The sequence below is a fragment of the Cryptomeria japonica genome, chromosome 10 (genome assembly GCF_030272615.1).
Source record: "Cryptomeria japonica chromosome 10, Sugi_1.0, whole genome shotgun sequence".
NCBI classification, from domain to species: domain Eukaryota; kingdom Viridiplantae; phylum Streptophyta; class Pinopsida; order Cupressales; family Cupressaceae; genus Cryptomeria; species Cryptomeria japonica.
In genome coordinates, this window is record NC_081414.1 from 337242010 (window position 1) to 337262315 (window position 20306).

Sequence of the window (20306 nt, forward strand, 5' to 3'; positions counted from 1 at the left end):
GTTCTCACCATGGGGCAAAAGATTACAATTTCGGCCTTGCAGATCAACTCTTTTTATTTTTCAGATTTCGTCCATACAATTCCTGCTAAAACTTGTATGAGTATTTGTTAGGGGTAGTACGATAATCTATGATGTATCATATGATCTGTGGAGAATTATTGTATGGCTCGGTGAGAATACTCATACGATTTTTTGATTTCTCGTATTAAAAGGTAGAGTTATTTTTAGGGTTTTTTTGATTGGGTTTTTTATGTTACTAGTACTAACCCTGATCTATTTTTTGTCTATGTGAGATATTTTTCACAGCCTAACAAGTTTTTGCAGAACATTTGTCCAAGAATATGCCTATTGCTCAAAAACAATATGATTACTGATTCGTTGTTTTTGCAAGTTGCCTAAGGAGATTCAAGTAAACTTTGTGTATTCTTAATTGTTTTCTAGGCACTTAAATTGGGATGTGGTAAATGAATAAATCTATTTTTCATGTTTGAGAAGATTCTAAAAGGTAGGAGAGTATGTTCTTGTCTATATAGACAATCAAATTTCTAGACCCTTGAAGTTTTTCTAGTTTTGAGATTTGTGTTCCTTTAGCACACTGGTCACTGTGGAAAAAAGTAATCACCTTGTGAGAATGACCCAAGTGAGTACAACTAGACCTAAGCATTTTAACTCACTATAATAAATAGGCCTCTTGGGATTAAAGTCTCAAAGAATGGAGTTATTTGAGTTTTCTCTTTGATATCTCTCATATCGGGCCTCGCAGTCTCAATCAAGCTTGCATGATTACATCTTGTTTCGGTACCTTGTCGGGCTATAGGTCTCAATCGTTGTTACATGACTTCAAGCTTGGATAATTTTGAACGAAAGTCCTTACTAAGAACTTTAAGTTAGAAGCTACCTAGTTCACCTCCGAAAGGGGGATAATCTTTGTGCAAGAGAGATAGTAACTCTCCTAAGATACTTGCCATATCATGCCCACATTAGCATTTGGAGTCAGCTAATAAGGCATTTAGAATCCATTGCATGAGACTCAACATATTCTGATTAGCTATTGGGTGTGTATCTAAGCTTGCAAGAAAAGGTTTTCTCTCTTAGCCAACTGGATTAGCGAGATGTTCTTGAAGTCACTTTACATCTTGCATGTTTGTTGTGTCTTTGTCCTTGAAAGTGTAACTGAAACTCTAAAACTGGAGAAAAAAATCAAAACATCAAAACTTAGTGGTTAAAACTTCGTTCTTGTCATAAACTCATCCATGTCCAATCCTGTGTCATATCAGTCTTCTAGTTTGTCGTGCTATTCTCTGGGAATTATCGTCTGGTTAACCTTAAACTGTTGTATGAGTCATAATCTTATGGGTTCATATTAACCAGTTTGTCATACTACCCAGTAGAAATAATCATCTGGTCATTATCTAAATTACCATACGAGTACAGACATTTGATACAACTTTTTACCAAATTAAGGCAGCAACTCGTATGAGATTTCCATATTGTCATCTATGTCATAGTATTTTGTCATACGAGCCTTTGATTTTGTCAATCCAGGAGCTTGTGTTTTTGTGTGCCTTTTTGGATATGTCATACTTGCCTAATCAGTCCTGATGCACCATAGTGAGAATATATCTGGTCTTTTTCATCCCAAGCATAGTAATCTTGATAGTGTAACCCTATCGTTGTGTTACATGATTTTGTCGATTATATCCTAGCTAGTTCAATCAATCATACAATCAATCTAATCAACCTAATCTTCTTAGATCACATCTTATACAAGATAGATTGTTCCTAAAACCAGACTTGGTCTCTTCATCCAATTATTACCTCAAATGAACAACTAGCTCCAATTTGATCTTGACATTTGTATCACTTATAGCTCTTAGTCACATCAATTGTAAATGTCTATTCAAACCAGAAGTTCTTGTAAGAAAGCTGCCAAAGGTAAGGGACAAACTTTTTCATTGCAAACTAATCCATTCTTTCAAGAAGACCCAGTCTTTGACAAACCTTCATCCTCAAGTCAACCAATTTTTTATCAACCCATATCTCCCAATATGTCTAGAGAAAGGCAATAAAAAGAAGCTTCTACATGCAATGCTCATGATAAAATTACCACTCATGCTACTGATAGTGACTCCTCATATAGTGAGTCTGAAGCTTCTGAATCTAGAGAAGCTACTATACTTAACTGTTAAAAGGAAAAGGATTTCAGAAAAATGATGAAAATTATTATGGCTAGAGAAAAAGAAGAGCATTTTCTAGAATTGGCAAAACAAGGAGCTAAAATTCCCATTGATTATAACATTGAAAACATCATCACAAAAGAAGAAGAGATATCACTATCATTGGTAAACAACCAATTTCAAGCATTGCAAACTGAGATCAAAGAAATGAAAGATAAGGATAAATCTTTTGTGCAATATTCTTTGGACACAATCTGCCCATTCCCATTTGAGAAGAATCTTCACATGCCTCCATTTCCTTCAAGATTGGAAATTCCTAAATTTGACAAATATGATGGTAACTCAGATCCTCAAGACCATGTCCAAGAATTTTGTGCTTTATACATGGAGTTCATGCATGAACAGACATATCTCATGCATCTCTTTCCAAGAAGTCTAGGAGGACAAGACATGGAGTGGTTTTCAAACCTACCTATGGGAATTAAATCTTTTGAGGAGCTGGTCGAATCGTTTCTCCAACAATACTCCTACAACATTCGTCATCTAGTCACTATGATTGACCTTTGTAATACCAAACATAAAATAGGTGAACCTTTTCTCACTTTCCTTCAACTTTGGAGAAAGATGTTCTCTAGATATTCATGACCCATTCTTGATTCTAAGAAGATGGACATCTTTGTTAATAATATGATTCCTGAGTTGAAATATAATATTCAAATACAAGTAAACCCTTCATTTAATAAGATGGTGGATAGTGCTCTTAAAATGGAAGATGTGCTTGTGATGAAAGGAGAGATATCACTTTATAAGGAAACACATTAGGGTTCTAGTTCTAAAGAGAAAAACAAATACTGGAAATATGGCAAAGATAATAACAGAAATGTTGTTAATGATGGAGTGGTTGATTCTGTTAAACTAAAATCAAAACCAACAATATTTAATCTAACTAGTGGCACAAAGACCCTCAAAGCAGTTGAAAGCATTGTGGAAAACACTCCTAAGAAATTGAAAGAATGGTTTAAAGATAAGCCTTGGATTTCAAATCCTAAACATGATTTCACTCCTTTGGAAGAATCCTATGAATTGACTCTTAAGACTCTGTTGGCAAATGATCTGATCACATTACCTGACAACTCCAAACCATATGATCCTGAAGTCAAACCAAAATGGTGGAGGGAAAAATGTTACTATGAATATCATCGAAACAAAGGTCATACAACAAATAACCACATGAAACTCAAACATGAGATTCAAGACATTATCGCTGCCGACAAAATTGTTGTTGGGAATCATGCAACCAATTTTGATCATAAATCTTTCAAAGATCCCTTGCCTTCTTATGAGCAGGGAGATTCCTCTAAATCCAAGGGTGGTGCCAAAATCAATTACACATATACCAACAACGATAATGTGATCAACATGCTTGAACCCTTTCAATATGAACATTGTAATGCAATCATAGTCAAAGAAGAGAAAAACAAATTAAGAACTGTGAATGTCATAACCCGTGCTCAAATAAAAGTTACTCTCAAAGGAGTTGGTTCCTCATCTCCTGATCAAACATCACCAAATTCATTGACAACATCAAAACTACCGAAATCTTCAAACAAACAACCAACTATGATTACTGCTAAATCTCCTCAATCTAAACAGCTGGTTTCATCATCTTCCTTCGGTTATAGCATCGTCGAACAACTAAAACGAACTACTACTCAAATGAACTGCTTAAGATCTCTTGGGCTCATAGAGACATCATAGACAAAGATTTTCTCACTACTAATGTCCCTAAGACTTAGATCGGGATCGATTTCAATCTATGGTGGGTCACCTAACCTCACCTCACTACGTATCCTTCTCTGAAAAAGATGATAATTCCTTGAATCATCTGCATAATCAACCATTACACATTGAAGCCATGATCCATAAACACTGAGTCAAACGTGTTTTGATAGATGGAGATGTTGGGTTGAACATTTGTACTTACAATTTACTAATACAATTGGGATTTTCTGAGAATGTTATTGATCCAGCAAAGAAGATAACAATCAAATCTTATGATGAAGAAGAGAGAACTTCTAAAGGTCTGGTACTATTGCCAATCAGGGTGGGACTTGTGGAAAGAGATGTTATTTGTTAGGTGCTTGATCTTCCTCTATCCTACAACATCTTGTTGGGCAGACTATGGATTCATGAAATGAAAGAAGTGCCATCTACATATCATCAATGCTTGAAATTTCCTCGTAATGGAGTTGAATTCAGTGTTCCTATTGATACAAGCTACACCTGTAATGCATTAAAATAGTGTACTAATACTCTTGTTCCTCAAAACATAGCAACCTCTATAGCTGAGAGTTCGGAAACCATGCTGCAAGACTTAGAAAAGAAACTAAAAATCACAGATACTAGCATGGGTGGATACATGATAGAACTTGCACTTTCACTAATGTCTCTTCCCCCATCACCAATATAGTCTGGAAGACCATATGAGGCTATGAAACCACAAAATTCAACTACAAATATCATCTATGATGGTATTTTGTGCAATCCTCTTCTTCCATTGCCAATAAAATAAAAGAGGCAACTGTTCTTGAATGGATTTTTAGAGAAGAAAATGAAGATAGAGAAGTGAAACACCGTGAAATTTCCCCTGAACAATATGATCAAGGCTATAAGATAATCTAATGCATGGGATATTTAGGTATAGATCCTTTGGGAAAGTGTCAAGAAAGAATCATCGAACCCATCAAGCTACAAACTAAGTCTACAAATATCAAAATTGGACTTGGATACAATCTAGATGTATCATCAAATCAAAAATAAAAATATTATCAATAGCTTAAGTGGAGGAAGAAGACACTAGTACATCAAGTATCATAAGAAGTAAACACACATCAAACTCAAGAAGAGTATGAGAAAGATCAAGAAGAACTAGCAATCAAGAGATAAGAAGCAGATTATAACATAGTTCCAAAGGTATCAACAGAAAAAATACAAGTAGAAATTCCAGAATAAATGAGAGAACAGGTGGAAAGGATCAAAGAAATGTTTTCACCATTAAACATTCCTATCACATATACGAGAATAATTCAAGAAGAAAATTTAGAAATAGACTCAAATGAGTATGAATGGGGTCCAAAACCTTTATCAGATGCATCTGTTGAAGAAAATCCTGAAGAACCTAATGATATTATAGATGAAGCACAAGAGATAGTATGCTTGAAGCTACAATGAGAACTAGAGGAAATAAGACTAAAAAGGCAAGAATCTTATGAGAAACAGCTAAGAGAAGAGAAGACAGATAAAATTCACTCACCTATTGTATCTCCACCTAAAGAGACAAAACAAATCAAATATGGGAACACAACCAAAGAACTAGAGGCTAGACATGCAGGACGGGTCATTAGTCCAGAGGAAGCTGAATGTGAAATAAGACAAAGACTAATAGAGTCATCAAGGCTATGTGAATAGGTATGTCAACTACAGGTGATCACTGAACCAAAATAAGAAGGAACTTGCAGCATAAAAGATGTTGATATTGATACCATACATGCTTTCAATAAGCTGCTTGAAGAGGAGTCAGATGATTCATCTTCTAACTTTGATCAATCTAAAATAAGATCTATCTATGACATTACCTATTCGACACCAAACTATGACTACTTTGTCATGAATGTTGAAACTCTATCTGAAGAAGCTATTGTTGTTGAACCACAATACGTAGTCCAGTCTGAAGTAGAAGAAGGTGCTAGTAGTTGGTCTGCTGGGTTAGATTCTCTAAATGCTAACATAAACTTCGATAATCATGCTAGAACTCTTCCCAGGATTGAGACGCTTATGCAAGGTAGTCTTCTAGAGCTCAGCTCGTTGGTCCCAGGTTGTGATGACAATACTATGAATTCCCTTGAACCTGTCGAATCTTTATCCCTAGTACAACTAGAGCTTATTGACTATACCTTACAAGATCAATCCATGGATATCCCAACTTTTTCCAATGACTATACCTTAGCATATTATATTAATGTAGTTGAACCAATGAAATCTTCCATCAATGAACAAAGTGTGAACTTGACAAAAGCGGATGTCAAGTATCTTACTCTCAAATATCAAAAAAAGAAAAATAAGTGTTATATGGCGAAAACCACACTGTGGCTATATTAGAACGAAAGAAAGTAAAAATAAAAGATGTATTTGATGGTGAAAACCTCTCTGAGTCACCTGAAGGTGAGATACTTGATATTCTACCTGATCACTTTCAAGAGCGATCATTAATACTAATTGAACCTATACAACCACTAAACATTGGAACGGAAAAAATTCAACATACCATACATGTGGCTCAATCCCTGTCAATAGAAGAATTGAAAGAGTTTATTGATTTCTTCATAGAGAAAAAGATCAAATTTGCATGGACATGCTGATATACTTGGTCTAGATCTTGACCTTATAATGCATCATCTTTCTATTTCTCTTGGAGTCAAACCTGTCAAGCAAAAGCTCTAAAAAATGCATCCTCATGTTGCATTACTTGTTAAAGATGAGTTAGAGAAATTACTAAAAGCAAGTTCATCTGAGAAATTGATTATACTGAGTGGATAACTAACATTGTACCTATTTCAAAACTTGATAAATCAATCCGTGTTTGCACAAATTTCAGAGACTTAAACACGGAATGTCCAAAAGATGATTTTCCATTGCCTAACATTGACATGATAGTGGACATGACTGTTGGTTATGAAATGTACTCTCTAATGGATGGCTTTTTTGGCTACAATCAGATCAAAATCACACTTGAGGATCAAGAGAAAACAACATTCACATGTGCCTGGGGAACTTTTTGCTGGAATGTTATGCCCTTTGGCTTAAAGAATGTAGGTGCTACTTATCAAAGAGTTGTAACTACAATATTTCATGATATTATGCACAAAAACATGGAAGACTATGTCGATGATACCCTACTCAAATCAATGAAAATGTCAACACATCTCTTAGAATTGGGTCTAATCTTAGACCAAATATAAAAGTTTAAACTCAGACTAAATCCTAAGAAATGTGCATTCGGAGTTATATCTGGCAAACTTATAGGATACATTGTTTCAACAAAAGGGATTGAAGTGGATCCAGAAAAATTTAAAGCTATAATGGAAATGCCACCTCCAAAGAATGTCATTCAAATGAGAACTCTACAAGGGTGGCTCTAATCAATAAGACACTTCATTTCTTAGCTAGCAGATAAGGCTCAACCATTCACAAAATAATTATGCAAAGGAGTTACATACAATTAAGATGAAGATTTTCAACAACACCTGAAGAAGATCAAGGAATATCTTACTTATCCACCTATCTTGATGCCAACAATTCAAGGCAAACCTTTGATTCTCTACATATCAGCTACTAACACATCACTGGGGGCACTTTATGTCAACATGATGAGAACAAAAAGGAAAGAGATATATACTATATCAGTGGGATGTTGGTGTCCTATGAGATGAACTACACTATAATTGAGAAAGCTTGTTTGGCATTGGTCTTCACATCATAAAAATTAAGACATTACATGCTAGCACATTTTATTAAACTAGTGGCTAAGATTGATCCTCTGAAATACCTTCTAAGCAAAGCAACACTTACAGGGAGATTGGCTAAATAGGTTATGATACCCACAAAATTTGACATTGAGTATGTAGAATGCAAATCTATCAAAGGGAAAGTCATTGCAGATCAACTTGATGATGCTCCGCTTGAAGACAATCAACAAGGTGCTGGTACTAGAATCCTTTTTATCACTCCTCAGAGATACTCAATTCCAAAGGCCTACAAGATCCTCTTTCCTCGTACCAACAATATTGCAAAATTTGAAGCCTTGGTAAATGGAATCAAGCTGGCTATTGAATGGAAAGTTGTTGAGCTATACATCTATGAAGACTCCCAGTTGATAATCAACTAGATCAATGATATATATTAAACTTGGGATGTAAAAATGATGCCTTATAAAAGAATGGTTGATGACTTTAAGAAATACTTTGTCTTTGTTTCATTTCAGAAGATTCCTAGATCAACAAATAGAGTAGCAGATGCTATGGATACATTGGCATCTATACCACAACTACAAGAAACAAATTTTTGTTATGAGTTCCTAGTGGAAGAGTTTCATTGTCCTTCTTATGATTCCCATGGTTCCCAGATGGTTTGTTCTATCATTGAACATGACTCATCTCTCTATAACCATATCTACTCTTACTTACATGACCAAATTATCCTAGATAACCTTACTTGTAATGAGAAAAGAAACCTAATCCAAAATACTTCATGGTATGTCATCATCGCTAATGATTTATATAGGCAAGGTTTAGATAGTACTTTTCTTAGGTGTCTAGAACTTGAAGAATCCCAACGTGCATTATCTGAAGTCCATGAAGGTATTTGTGGATCTCAATCAAACAATCTAACTCTAGCTTGGAAACTTCTAAGGGCTAGCTAATACTAGCCAGATATGGAAAAACATGCTATTAAATTTGCTAAAACTTGTGAGAAATGCTAGCTACATGGGAATCTCATACATGCTCCAGCAAGAGAGCTAATACCTTTTTATCACACATTGGCCTTTTCAGCAATGGTTGTTTGACCTCTTTGGCCAAATCTATCCTACATCATCTAATGGACACAAGTTTATCATAACTGCCACCAAGTACTTCACTAAGTGAGTTCAAAGCAACTGGTAAACAAGTGGCTATGTTCATTCTTAACTACATCATCTATAGGTATGAAATCCCCTCTTCAATTGGGACTGACAATGGAGGGTAGTTCAAAAACAAGGATATAGATGAACTTGGTGACAAGTTCAAAATCAAACAACATCGGTCTTCTATATACTACCCTCAAGGTAACAGATAGGCCGAAGCATCTAATAAAAATTTGCTGACTATCTTGCACAAAATGATCAACAAATTTGGAAAGGATTGGCATCTGTAGCTCAATCCAACACTGTGGGCTTATAGAACAAGAATCAAAACACCTACTGAGGCTACACCTTTTGCTTTGGTATATGGGGCTGAAGCAGTTTTGGCTATTGAGGTTGAAATTCCTTCTTTGAGAGTTTCTTTGCAAGGTCTTATTATTGATGAAGATCATAGAATATTTAGATTGCAAGAACTCGAGTTGCTGGATGAACGTCGGCAAGTGGCATTTGATCATCTAAGAGCTTATCAAAAGAGAATATCTAGAGTTTATAACAAGAAAGTAAGACAAAGAGAATTTCAGGTTGGTGATCTTATTTTAAGAGAGAATCCTAAAAATCAACAGTTTCGAGAACAAAAAGGGAAGTTTGAACCCAACTGGCAAGGTCCCTACATTGTTACTGTAGTCTTTTTCTCTGGTGCTTATCAACTCTCAACACCAGAAGAAGAACAACTCTGTGAACCGATCAACACCATCCACTTGAAGAAATTCTACACTTAGCATTCTTTGCTCCAACAACCCATACTGCTATAAAGTCCTAAAAAATATCTAAAAAATCATTAAAAAGTCTTGAAAAAAAATAAATTTAAAAAGAGAAAAAAACAAAAAACAAAAAAATCAAATCTTTGCCAAGAAGGTGAAAACTTGGTAAACAGGTGCCTTGGAAGTAAAAAAAAGAGAATCTTTGCCAAGAAGGTGAAAACTTGGTAAACAGACGCCTCTTGTACTAAAGTGCTCCATCTATCAATGCAAATTTGGCATTTCTTGTTTTATTTCTCGTTTACCTACATCTTTTCTTTAGGTTGTACATATCTTTCAATCACTTTTATGACATCCTAGTTCTTTTTGGAACCCTACTCGCTTGAAACCGATCAACGTCTCTTAGGGTAATCGACTAATCAATCTAAATGTCCTAAGTAGTTTAGCCAAGTTATCTTTTTGTCAGTAGTACTAGATCATCCAATCTGAGTCAGTCACCTATCTCCTAATCACTGCAGGGTTTTACCACTGAGTAAACAAGCAAAAAAAGAACAATGAAAACAATCACTAAAACTGTTTGAGATATGATTGAAATTTTCTTTGTGTGTTGTCTTTTAAATTGATTTTCGTTTATTATTCCCTCTAAGTAACTCGAGGAAGTCTATCTTGACTAAGAGGAGTAAGGACTGGGGGCATAATACTTTTCTTTGTTTTCTACTTGTAGGATTGATTCCGATGATCTAGAAACATCTCATAAGCTAGGTGTTTATGATAAGTGCCTTCACATCAAGGTGAAATTACCAGACATACCTCGACTCTGTTTATTTGTATTCTACAAGGAGGTTGGAATCATTTCCTTGTCTATTTTGAGTAAATTTCTTTATTGTGCAGTCTAGATAAATGCTTAATTTGTCCTAGAATATGAACGATAAAAGGGTCATTGTGGACAAGATACTCAGTATTGCATATGAAAAGGAAGGAACTCTTCTTTGTTTGGTGTGTTTGCACGCAAGCAACATTCAGGTCATCTTGGCTCTTCATGCCTTGGTGCTTATGTTCACTTGCTAGATAAAAAAGGACGTGACATTCAGGTCATCCTGGCTCTTCATGCCTTGGTGCTTATGTCTATCTCCGACATTGTAAAATGCTCAGTGATGATAAATAAGCATACCAAATCTAGTGACTAAGTTTTAGGTTGCATTCACACTAAGTTTTGTACATTTCAAGTAATTTCAGTATGATAACATTGTTCTCTTCATCCTTTGAATGAAAGAATGAATTTGAAACAATCATCATTTCTTCGCTTAGTGGTCGACTGTAAATCATAATCATCGACATGACTGAGTACCTGTTTATGGACATTAGAATCCCTACATGAGATGTTAGCTACATACACGAGCATATCATATAGATCCAAAAATTCATTGCATATCTATTTACATCCATATTATTACATCGAAAAATGAAAAAAATATAATAAACATGGCATTCACATATACATTTGCATCATCATGTTCATCCATTAGATCATTCATTTGCATGATAAAAAAAAAAAAAATCCATGATCATAAGCAATATAGACATACATATAAATAATCTCATATCAATCAACACAAGTACAATAAGGTCGAATCATGTGTCATATATACCTCATCAAAAATCTCAATGTTTAAAGATACAAATGATCACAAAATGTCATATACAATGTCTACGGAGCAAGAAATATATCAAGTAAAAAAATGGGGTACAAAATCTGGGAGACATCTAAAAATCTAAATCTACGTGTCTCCCTCATCGTCTGGAGGAGGTGGTGGTGGCTATTGTATAGGGGCATCATCTTGTCTAGGTTCCCTAGCTCCCTTTTATCAAGCCATGTATTGAGAATAAGGTACTACTTGCCTATCTGATGGGACCACCACACTATAGGCTTCTACGTAGTATGCCACCCTGCTCGTCTGGTGTACAACCTCACATTGGAGGTTGTCCTACTCTTCCCTCATGCTCTAGAGCTACATACCACACTCGGTGATCCGTCGATCACACTTTGTGATCTATGCCTCCACAACTGCCAGTTGTGTCTGCAGACCACAAACTCTACCCCTAAAGGCATGAATAATGTCTGCTGGAGTCTGACCCCCTACTCCTCCCTCCTCACCACCACCAACCTGCTCCTCTCTCTTTTGTCGTACCTATCTAGGAGTGTCATCATCGCCAGGGCCTACTGCCTCACCCATCTCAACATCCCCTACAGCCACTCCTCCCTTATCACCACCTGCATCCCCACCAACTACTCCTAAAGACCCTCCATCTCTTTGCCTACACTATCATCTTGTGATGGGTGCTCTACTACTGCTCGCATTGGATCTCCCCCTACCCTCCTAGGTGTTGCCTCTCTCTGAGCGCATGCTAGCACATCGTCACCCTCATCTATCTGAGGTACATTCTCTCTCGGGTCTGTAAATCATGGGAATGGATGTCTCTAAAACCAATCTCTAAATTGGGGAATTACCCTCGCATCTGCAACATCCTCTAAGTACTCCCATCTCTAAGACTATAACCCTACCAACTCCTACATAGAGAGGGCATATGATAGTCTAGCCCCCATCCTCACCTCTCCTCATCACCAAATCGTGTGTATGCAGAAACTCCTGTGAGATACTCTATGGCCTCCCATACTGTCTCAAAACTCTACTCACCACAAACCACTTAATGATCACATATGATCTACCAACAAGTGGCCGTGTCATAAACATATCTCTTCGCTACCTCCTCCAATCATCCCACACCTCTAGACCCATGTATGGTCTCCAGAATATTGGTATTAGGTCATCCAACTCACATCTCCAGTAGTCGGTCTTCCCCAGGTGGGGTTGTGTGATATATCCTACATATCTATATACAATTGGTTGACCCTCCTATCACGCATCATCCACAATCATCCTACAAATTGGTATGTTCTCCCAGGCCTAAATCTATAAAACCAATACACTGGTGGCCATACTCTTCACCCCTATATAGGCAATCTCATGCATCTCATGGTACCTATGAGCTAGTAAACATGATCCCCAACCTAATCTCACAAGATGAGTTAGTAATCTCTCTAACATCCTACCCCATCCACACAAAAATCCCTGTTGTCCTCTATTCGGCATCACAAAGAAGCCTATAATACCAGCCAATACATAAGCAAGGGGGAATTGTGCTCCATATCTAATCATCAAATCGTCCTAGGTGATAGAACGATCCATGATATTGTCATCATGAAATATACGTCGAAGTGCCTCAATACCCTATCGTGGAGCAACATCATAATCCACCTTATCCCCAACAAATGGAATCTTCAAAATCATGTGTATGTCCTCAGGAGTGATAGTCATCTCCCCAGTCGGTAGGTGGAATGTGTTATGCTCACTTTGGAATCGCTCAACTAAAGCTGTGAGTAATCTGTGATTCACATGGATATTGGGCATCTCTAATAAGTATCTGAATCCACATAACCCAATGTGACCCCTTTGTACATCTAAACTAAATGTCTGGAAAGTGAACCTGCAAAATTGAACAAAAAATCATTAGTACATGATCAACTTTGAGATAAGAATGTGTCAAAAATGCTAAAGAATCCAAATTTACAACAATGAAAATCAAAATATGACGATTGGACCTTCAAAAATAGTCGTTATTTCCCATACGAGTTAAAATAAACTCGTACAACAAAAGATCATGAGTAGTATGATTAAACAATCTCATATGAGCTACCATGCCATATCAAACGACAAAATGGTCTATGATGAACAAACTCATACGATTTACCGGTATATACCATACGAGAAAAGAATAATTACCAGATAATCGTGCGATAAACCTTGGCTGACCACGATGATATGACTAGGCATGAACTAAAATGAAGTAAAGAATGAAAAATTCAACAAAAAATTCCCAAAATCTGAAATTAAAGAGGCTTGAGATCGATCACTTACTGTTGATGGATAGTTTTGAGGTCAGTTATGGCATCTCTTGCACTCGAATAAGTGATCTAGAACTGGAATTGGCATTTTGCTTTAGAGAAGGTTTTTGAAATTTTAAACTTTGAGAGGTAAAAATGAATTGAAAATGACACCTTCAACCCCTTATATAGGCAAAACCCTAATTTTCAAACTTGCATCGATTAACACCAAATTTGTACTGTTAGCTAAATCGACCGTCCTGAGTCCATTTTTGGGATCGAAATCAAAATCTAACATCAATTTTCTGGTCAAATTCTCACAATGTTTACCACTTGGCACTTTCATCTTCAGGTCAATTTTTCTTAATCTTAATCTCAAAATCAACTCAATCTTAATCTCCTTTGAAACTGAATCAAAGCATCCAATCATTTCAATTCACTTGGATTGTGCTTTCTCTTGAGGAATCTCAACCGCTCATCATTAAGCAATCTTGACCATTGGTCTTTCTTTGGATTCTCTATAAATTCAGCCTTTCATCTCTCAATCAAGGCACCCTAGAGATTTATTGTTATTATGTTGTTTTTGCTCTAGAGACATTGAGAATATTGTTCTTTGAGATTATTGCATCTTATCTTTCTTGCATATTAGTTTAATCATGTTTGCTTGATTATAATCATATAGCTTGATAATCATTTCTTAATCCTGCATCCATCTAGCTTGATTTTATGCTCATATAGATTAAATCCTTTATCTTGGTGTAGTCTAGTCACTAGTATTGCTTAGACAAATCTTAGAGAAAGTCTATACTCACATCTTTTAGGAGGCAATAAGTTGATTTGTTATGGTTTTTACATTCATTGATTATATCTATCTAACCATGCATGCAATAATTTATTGAAGTGTTTGTGTCTTATAGATTACAAGATTACCATTTTTCACACACACACTTACCACCTGGATTTCTCTTTCTCCCTATTCCACCCTAATTCTACTTTGGAGCCTCATTTCCTATGATCCGAGTCACCATCTTTCCTCCCTTTCTATTATCTAGGTATTTGTATGAATTTACCATTTGGATTTGATCATGAAAATATTTGATCCTTACCCATACTCTTCTAGGGTTTTTAGAATATCTATGAAGGATTGTTTTCTCCTTTTGAGAATAATTGCTCATAAATTTTGAATATTCTCTCTATACTCGACGAAGATTAATTAGAACATAATCTATTTATTCCGGTGTCTCCTCATACTATACTTTTTTACAACAAAATAAATATTTTAATCCATATATACTTGTTTATAGGCCCCCAATCACTAATTTTATCGCTTAATAAAATATTTTATCCCCTTCAACTCTTTTTCATCCAATCTCTCTGTTTCTTTTAACCTATTTTTCTTCTATTGCTTCTTTTCTCTCATCTAACATATTTTATTTTCCCAATTTCTTCTTTTGAGATCTCATGCACACATTTTGTATATGGTTCATCTCTCAAGAAGACATAATCCATCTATTTTATTTTTACCATTTTTGATTGACTCAATCATCACTCGCATTTTATCCTAAAAGGTACTCGATTTTTTTTTTGTTTGAAATGATATCGTTTTTGTAAAACCACAACACCACCTATAATATATGAAAAATATAGCCACCTAAAATCATAACTCAATAATTATGTTATCATGAATTCAATTCACATAGAATAAATGTATTTTATTTTACTAATTATTTTTATTTCATTCTTAATATTAAAAAAATATTTTGATTAATTAGTTAGTTAATTGAATGAATTTTCAATAATAAGTCAATAAACTAAGAATATGGAATTATTTATTTATTTTTTAATTAAATTAAATAAATAATTCAATAAAATATTTATTGAAGCCCATCATAGACATTCTAAAATGTTAAATAAATAAAATCTATTTATTTAATCCCACATTCTTTTCTCACATCATTATGAAAGAAAAACCAATTAAATAATCTAATTACGCACTTGGATAAGTCAAAGAATGATTAATTTAATTAATGTTGTCTATTTTACTAAAATGCATTGTGTAAAGGAGGGTTTTAACATTGTTTTCTCACATCCATCTCCTTTTCCCAAAAATCATCTAATACAATCATATCCATTCATTTCCACAAAGATCTATACTCTTGTTTTGCTTATGGCTCTCACACGTGTAAGTTTTTTCATTTGTAGGATCATATATCTAGATATAATTCTCACACATGGGTGTAAATCAATTACATGTCGCAATCATACATCCCCATAAACATTTAGATGCTCAATATTATTTTAAATTAAACACAAAATGAAGATTGAATTTTTTAAAAATTGAATAGAGAAAAGGTGTAAGAACTTATAATCTCCACCCTTCATTCAAATTTGAATAATCTTTAGCACCCATAATTCTTTTATTTTTGTCCTATTCAAATGTATCAATTGCAAAATACCACTTGAAAACCTCCTCTTTCTAAATCTCTCTTTCAAATCCAATTTTATTCATTAATCATCTTTCTCAAAAATCTTTAAATGGACCCTAATATAGAGTAATTGATAGGGCAAACCTTGAATGGAGAGTCTATCATGGTGGTTTGAAAAGCAATCCACATACAATTTTTCAAACACGTGTTGAAATGGAACCAAACAGTACGTATACAACAAGGAATTATGAGCGAGAGAAATTTATAGACCCTAATATAGAGTAATTGATAGGGCAAACCTTGAACGGAGAGTCTATCATGTTGGTTTGAAAAGCAATCCACATACAATTTTTCAAACACATTTGTTGAAATGAAACCAAACAGTACGTATACAACAAGGAATTATGAGCGGGAGAAATTTTTTTCTCAAAACCTTTTATACAACCCTTTTGATGTAAACTAGAATTCAATTTAATTGATTGAATCCTTGCTTTGTTCCAGCTATTTGCTATGTAGACGCTGATTGGGACGCATTTTGCTATGTAGACGCTAATTGGGACGCATTTTATGTTCCACAACTTGCTTGTGTGGACGCTGATTAAGAGCTCATTTGTGTTCCACAACTTTCTTTTGTAGATAAGAATTGGGACTCCTTGTTTTTCCACCTTCTGACTTGTCCCGCATACATACGCCTCTCATTTTTCGCTGATCGGTATTTGGTGTTCAGGTATCCTGACTGCATCCGTCTCTGACTTTGTTCTTTTACTTATACGTGTCCATGGCATTTCTGGCCATTCATACTTGTCCTGCATGCATTATAACCAATCTTCTTTCTCGGCGAAAAGAATTATTCAAAGCGAATGCTCTGGTCGCCCATCAAACTACAAATGTCCTCCAAATCTCTCTTCTCCTTGTGGTCATCTTCCCCATTCTTCCCTTTTCTGTTTATTAAGGGCAAGCTTCCAAAGTAGTGATTCTTCTCTAATCATGCCTTCCGTAGTAGTGACAGACGAATACATGAAATCCGAACAAGTGCCTGTTATTGATCTTTCTTCATTGAAGAACGGCCATGAAGCAGAAAGCGCGACGTTGGCTAAATTGAAACAGGCTTGCCAAGAGTGGGGATGTTTTCTGGTGGTGAATCACGGAATAGAGGAGAACGTTATCACCCAAATGGATTCAGCCACCAGAGAGACGTTTAAAGTTTCCAAAGAAAACAAAGAGAAAATTCAAGGAGAATTCGGATACATTCCCTCCATGGCTGCCCTGCCCTTCTTAGAGATTCTCCCTGTCAATGGGGCCCCCGATCCCGACGCAATCCAAAAGTTTGCCCAAGAGCTGTGGCCTCAAGGAAACCCTAAAATCTGGTATTTACTTTCTGTAAATTTTACTTTTGTTTATCATCATTCCTATGTTCTAACATCTAACAATGGATTGATATGCTTTATTTTTTATAGCAAAGTCATAGAGGCATACTCTTCCCGGGTTGAGGAGCTCACAAACGATATCATAACAGCAATATTCAAGAGCTTTGGGGTAAGCAAGTATTACAAATCTCAGTTTTGGGGACTTCTTCGCATGAATCACTGTGACGTGCGGGGAGAGGCAAGAGGAGGATTGGGTCCCCATACAGACCATAATCTGATTACTGTGATGTACCAAGATAATACTGGTGGACTTGAGCTGAAGACCAAAGCAGGCAATTGGGTAGAAGTGAAGCCTGTACCCAACTCCTTTGTGGTTTTTACGGGTGACTCGCTCAAGGCCTGGAGTAATGCTCGCATTCACAGCGGAATACACAGAGTGATAGTAAACAATAAATCTCCTCGGGTTTCGCTGCCATACTTTTTTTTCTTCCAAGATGACGACGTTATAGAGGCGCCTCCTGAGTTTGTGGACGACGAGCATCCTCGCCTATACTCGCCCTTCAAGTATGGAGAGTACAAATCCTACTGCAAGGCAATTAAGACTTCGAGATGCGAACACAAAGAGTTCTTTGAAAGAGAGAGTGATGAAGCATTTCTTGAAAACTTTCTTGCTGCTTCATCTGTTTGCGCCTGCAATCATTGAGACACAAATTCATGGATATCATTGAAGTTTTTATGTTTTTGACTACTTTTCCTATAAAATAATTATATGTGTAGAACAACGATCTGTTATTACACAGACTGTTATTCATAATCTATATTCCTGCGTTCAGCTCCCAATTACATCGCAAATAATTTTTTAACATGTCAGATAATGATTTTGTTTATTTTAGTTTGAAAACACAATGTTTGACTTTGATCAATGAGTTATTCAAAACCATTAATGGTCGACATTTCAATTACGTACAAAGTAGTAAAGTATATGGGAGTATAATAATAAAACTACTTTTGCACTATATATTACAGTTCTTAATTCATGATTGATTTATAAAGTTACCGATGCAAATAAAAAAATATTCGAATGTAGACCAGTGGTTCTGGTCCGTTCTACGGGCATGTGTGCATTTTGAGTATTGATTGTATGCAGGCAAGTTAATGTTTTAATATATAATAGATATAACATCACATTATTTAATTAATATAGAGTTTAAAATGATATATTTAGAGTTAATGTGATATTTTCTTGAAATAGAATTTATATTGATAGTAGAATTTATTATTTCATAAATTAAATATATAATAGAATTTCTTAAAAAGTTTAAAATGGATAATTGTAAATTTATTAGCACTTCCATCACCTTGAACAAATATTATCAACAAAGTGTAGTAGTAGTATAATAGTTGTTACAACTAGAAGGAGTTTAAGGAGGCTTTCAATTGTAAATTTAGTAGCACATCTTTCACCTTGAACAAATACTATTAAAGAAGTTTAGTAGTAGTATGATAGTTGTTACGACTAAAAAGAGCTTAAGGGGCCTTACATACTTAGTAAAGCAAATAGTTAGATAGGTTCACAAAACACATAAATATGTTGTTCGACATATATCATTTGATGACTTAAGTTTGGTTATTGGGAATGATCAATCAATGATTGAAAAAGTTATATAAGATATATGCTCTATACTCTATTGTCGACTCAACATGTTGTTAACAATCTCTAAGGAAATTTGAGTTTTTATGGTAAACATGTTGAGATGTTGATCCATGAATTATGCCAAGAATAAAAATATTTTTTCCTTCACTTTAGGCTCTACAAAATCGTGGTAGATAACCATATTTGGTATACTAGTTAATATGTGCAATATGTTTATGTTGTAATATGTAGTAGATGTAAAAATCATACAATTTGACATGGAATATCAAGATTAAGTAGAGTAACTATTATATTCCTTTTATCATCAACATTTTTATTATGAACGAGCTATCATTAACAAAGAAATATATGATTTGGGAGGACAAATTTAACATACAAACTAACGCCCTTCAATGAATTACAAAGTACCTTGTTCATTTTATTTTTTATTTTAATAGCGATAATGCTTATCATGGTTTGATCACTTATTAAAAACTTATAATGATAAAACCAATGTATGTGATCAAACAATTTCAATATTACTTAATCATCTATTATTATACCTATATTTCTTATCATTATCTTTAAAATATTTATATTATCCATTAATTAACAACTAACACCAAATTTTTTGTTAACATTGGTGCTCCCCTTGGGAAATCAGACCAATCACCTTGTTGAAGTTGTTGTCGCCTTCCATGGTTTATGCCTTGCTTGACAATCTAATTGCACAAATTTTTGGATTGGAGGAGATTCCAATAACATCATTCAATGTCTTAAGGGGTCCTAATACCCCTCTTGGACCATTCAAAATTGGATCAAGGACTCTTTTGACATTATTAAGTCATTTTTTAAGTGCAAAATAACCCTTGTGTTTAAAGAAGGGAATTCAGTGGCAGATTTTTTCACCCATGTTGGTGTTAAAAGTGATAAAATGATGATTTGGAGAAAAGGGGATAACCTCCTAGGGAGTTTCACTGATATGATAGCATATCAAATGCTTTATGGTTAGAGGTCCGAAATTAATGAAACATGATTTGCCCATGATGTCAGATGGTTAATTTGGTTTAAAGGCTCACACCCTTTCTGGGCAATTTGTGTTCCCTTTCTCATTCTTTTTTTTTACTATGAGCCATTGACCTAGTTTTATAGCAATTGCTTAGTGTAAAGGCAGCAGTGTGAGTAGAGATAAAAATTGCCAGGAACCCATCAATTCTGATGAGGTTAGCAAAAATGCCACCATTTGGAGAATCTTGAACAAAGGTGTAGTCACTCCATATTTAGAGAAGCTCTATGGGTTTGAATCAAAGGTAAAAAAATATTTGC

The 20306-nt window shown here is 35.0% G+C and overlaps 1 protein-coding gene across 1 annotated transcript; it reads left to right on the forward strand.

The window, feature by feature from the left end:
• Nucleotides 1-16804: 16804 nt before the first annotated feature.
• On the forward strand, nt 16805-18187 carry LOC131033089 (2-oxoglutarate-dependent dioxygenase DAO). Its single transcript, XM_057964223.2, has 2 exons — nt 16805-17347; nt 17438-18187. Exons 1-2 carry the CDS (start codon nt 16968-16970, stop codon nt 18048-18050), a joined length of 993 nt encoding a protein of 330 aa, XP_057820206.1. The 5' UTR covers nt 16805-16967; the 3' UTR covers nt 18051-18187.
• The last annotated feature ends 2119 nt before the right edge of the window (nt 18188-20306 follow it).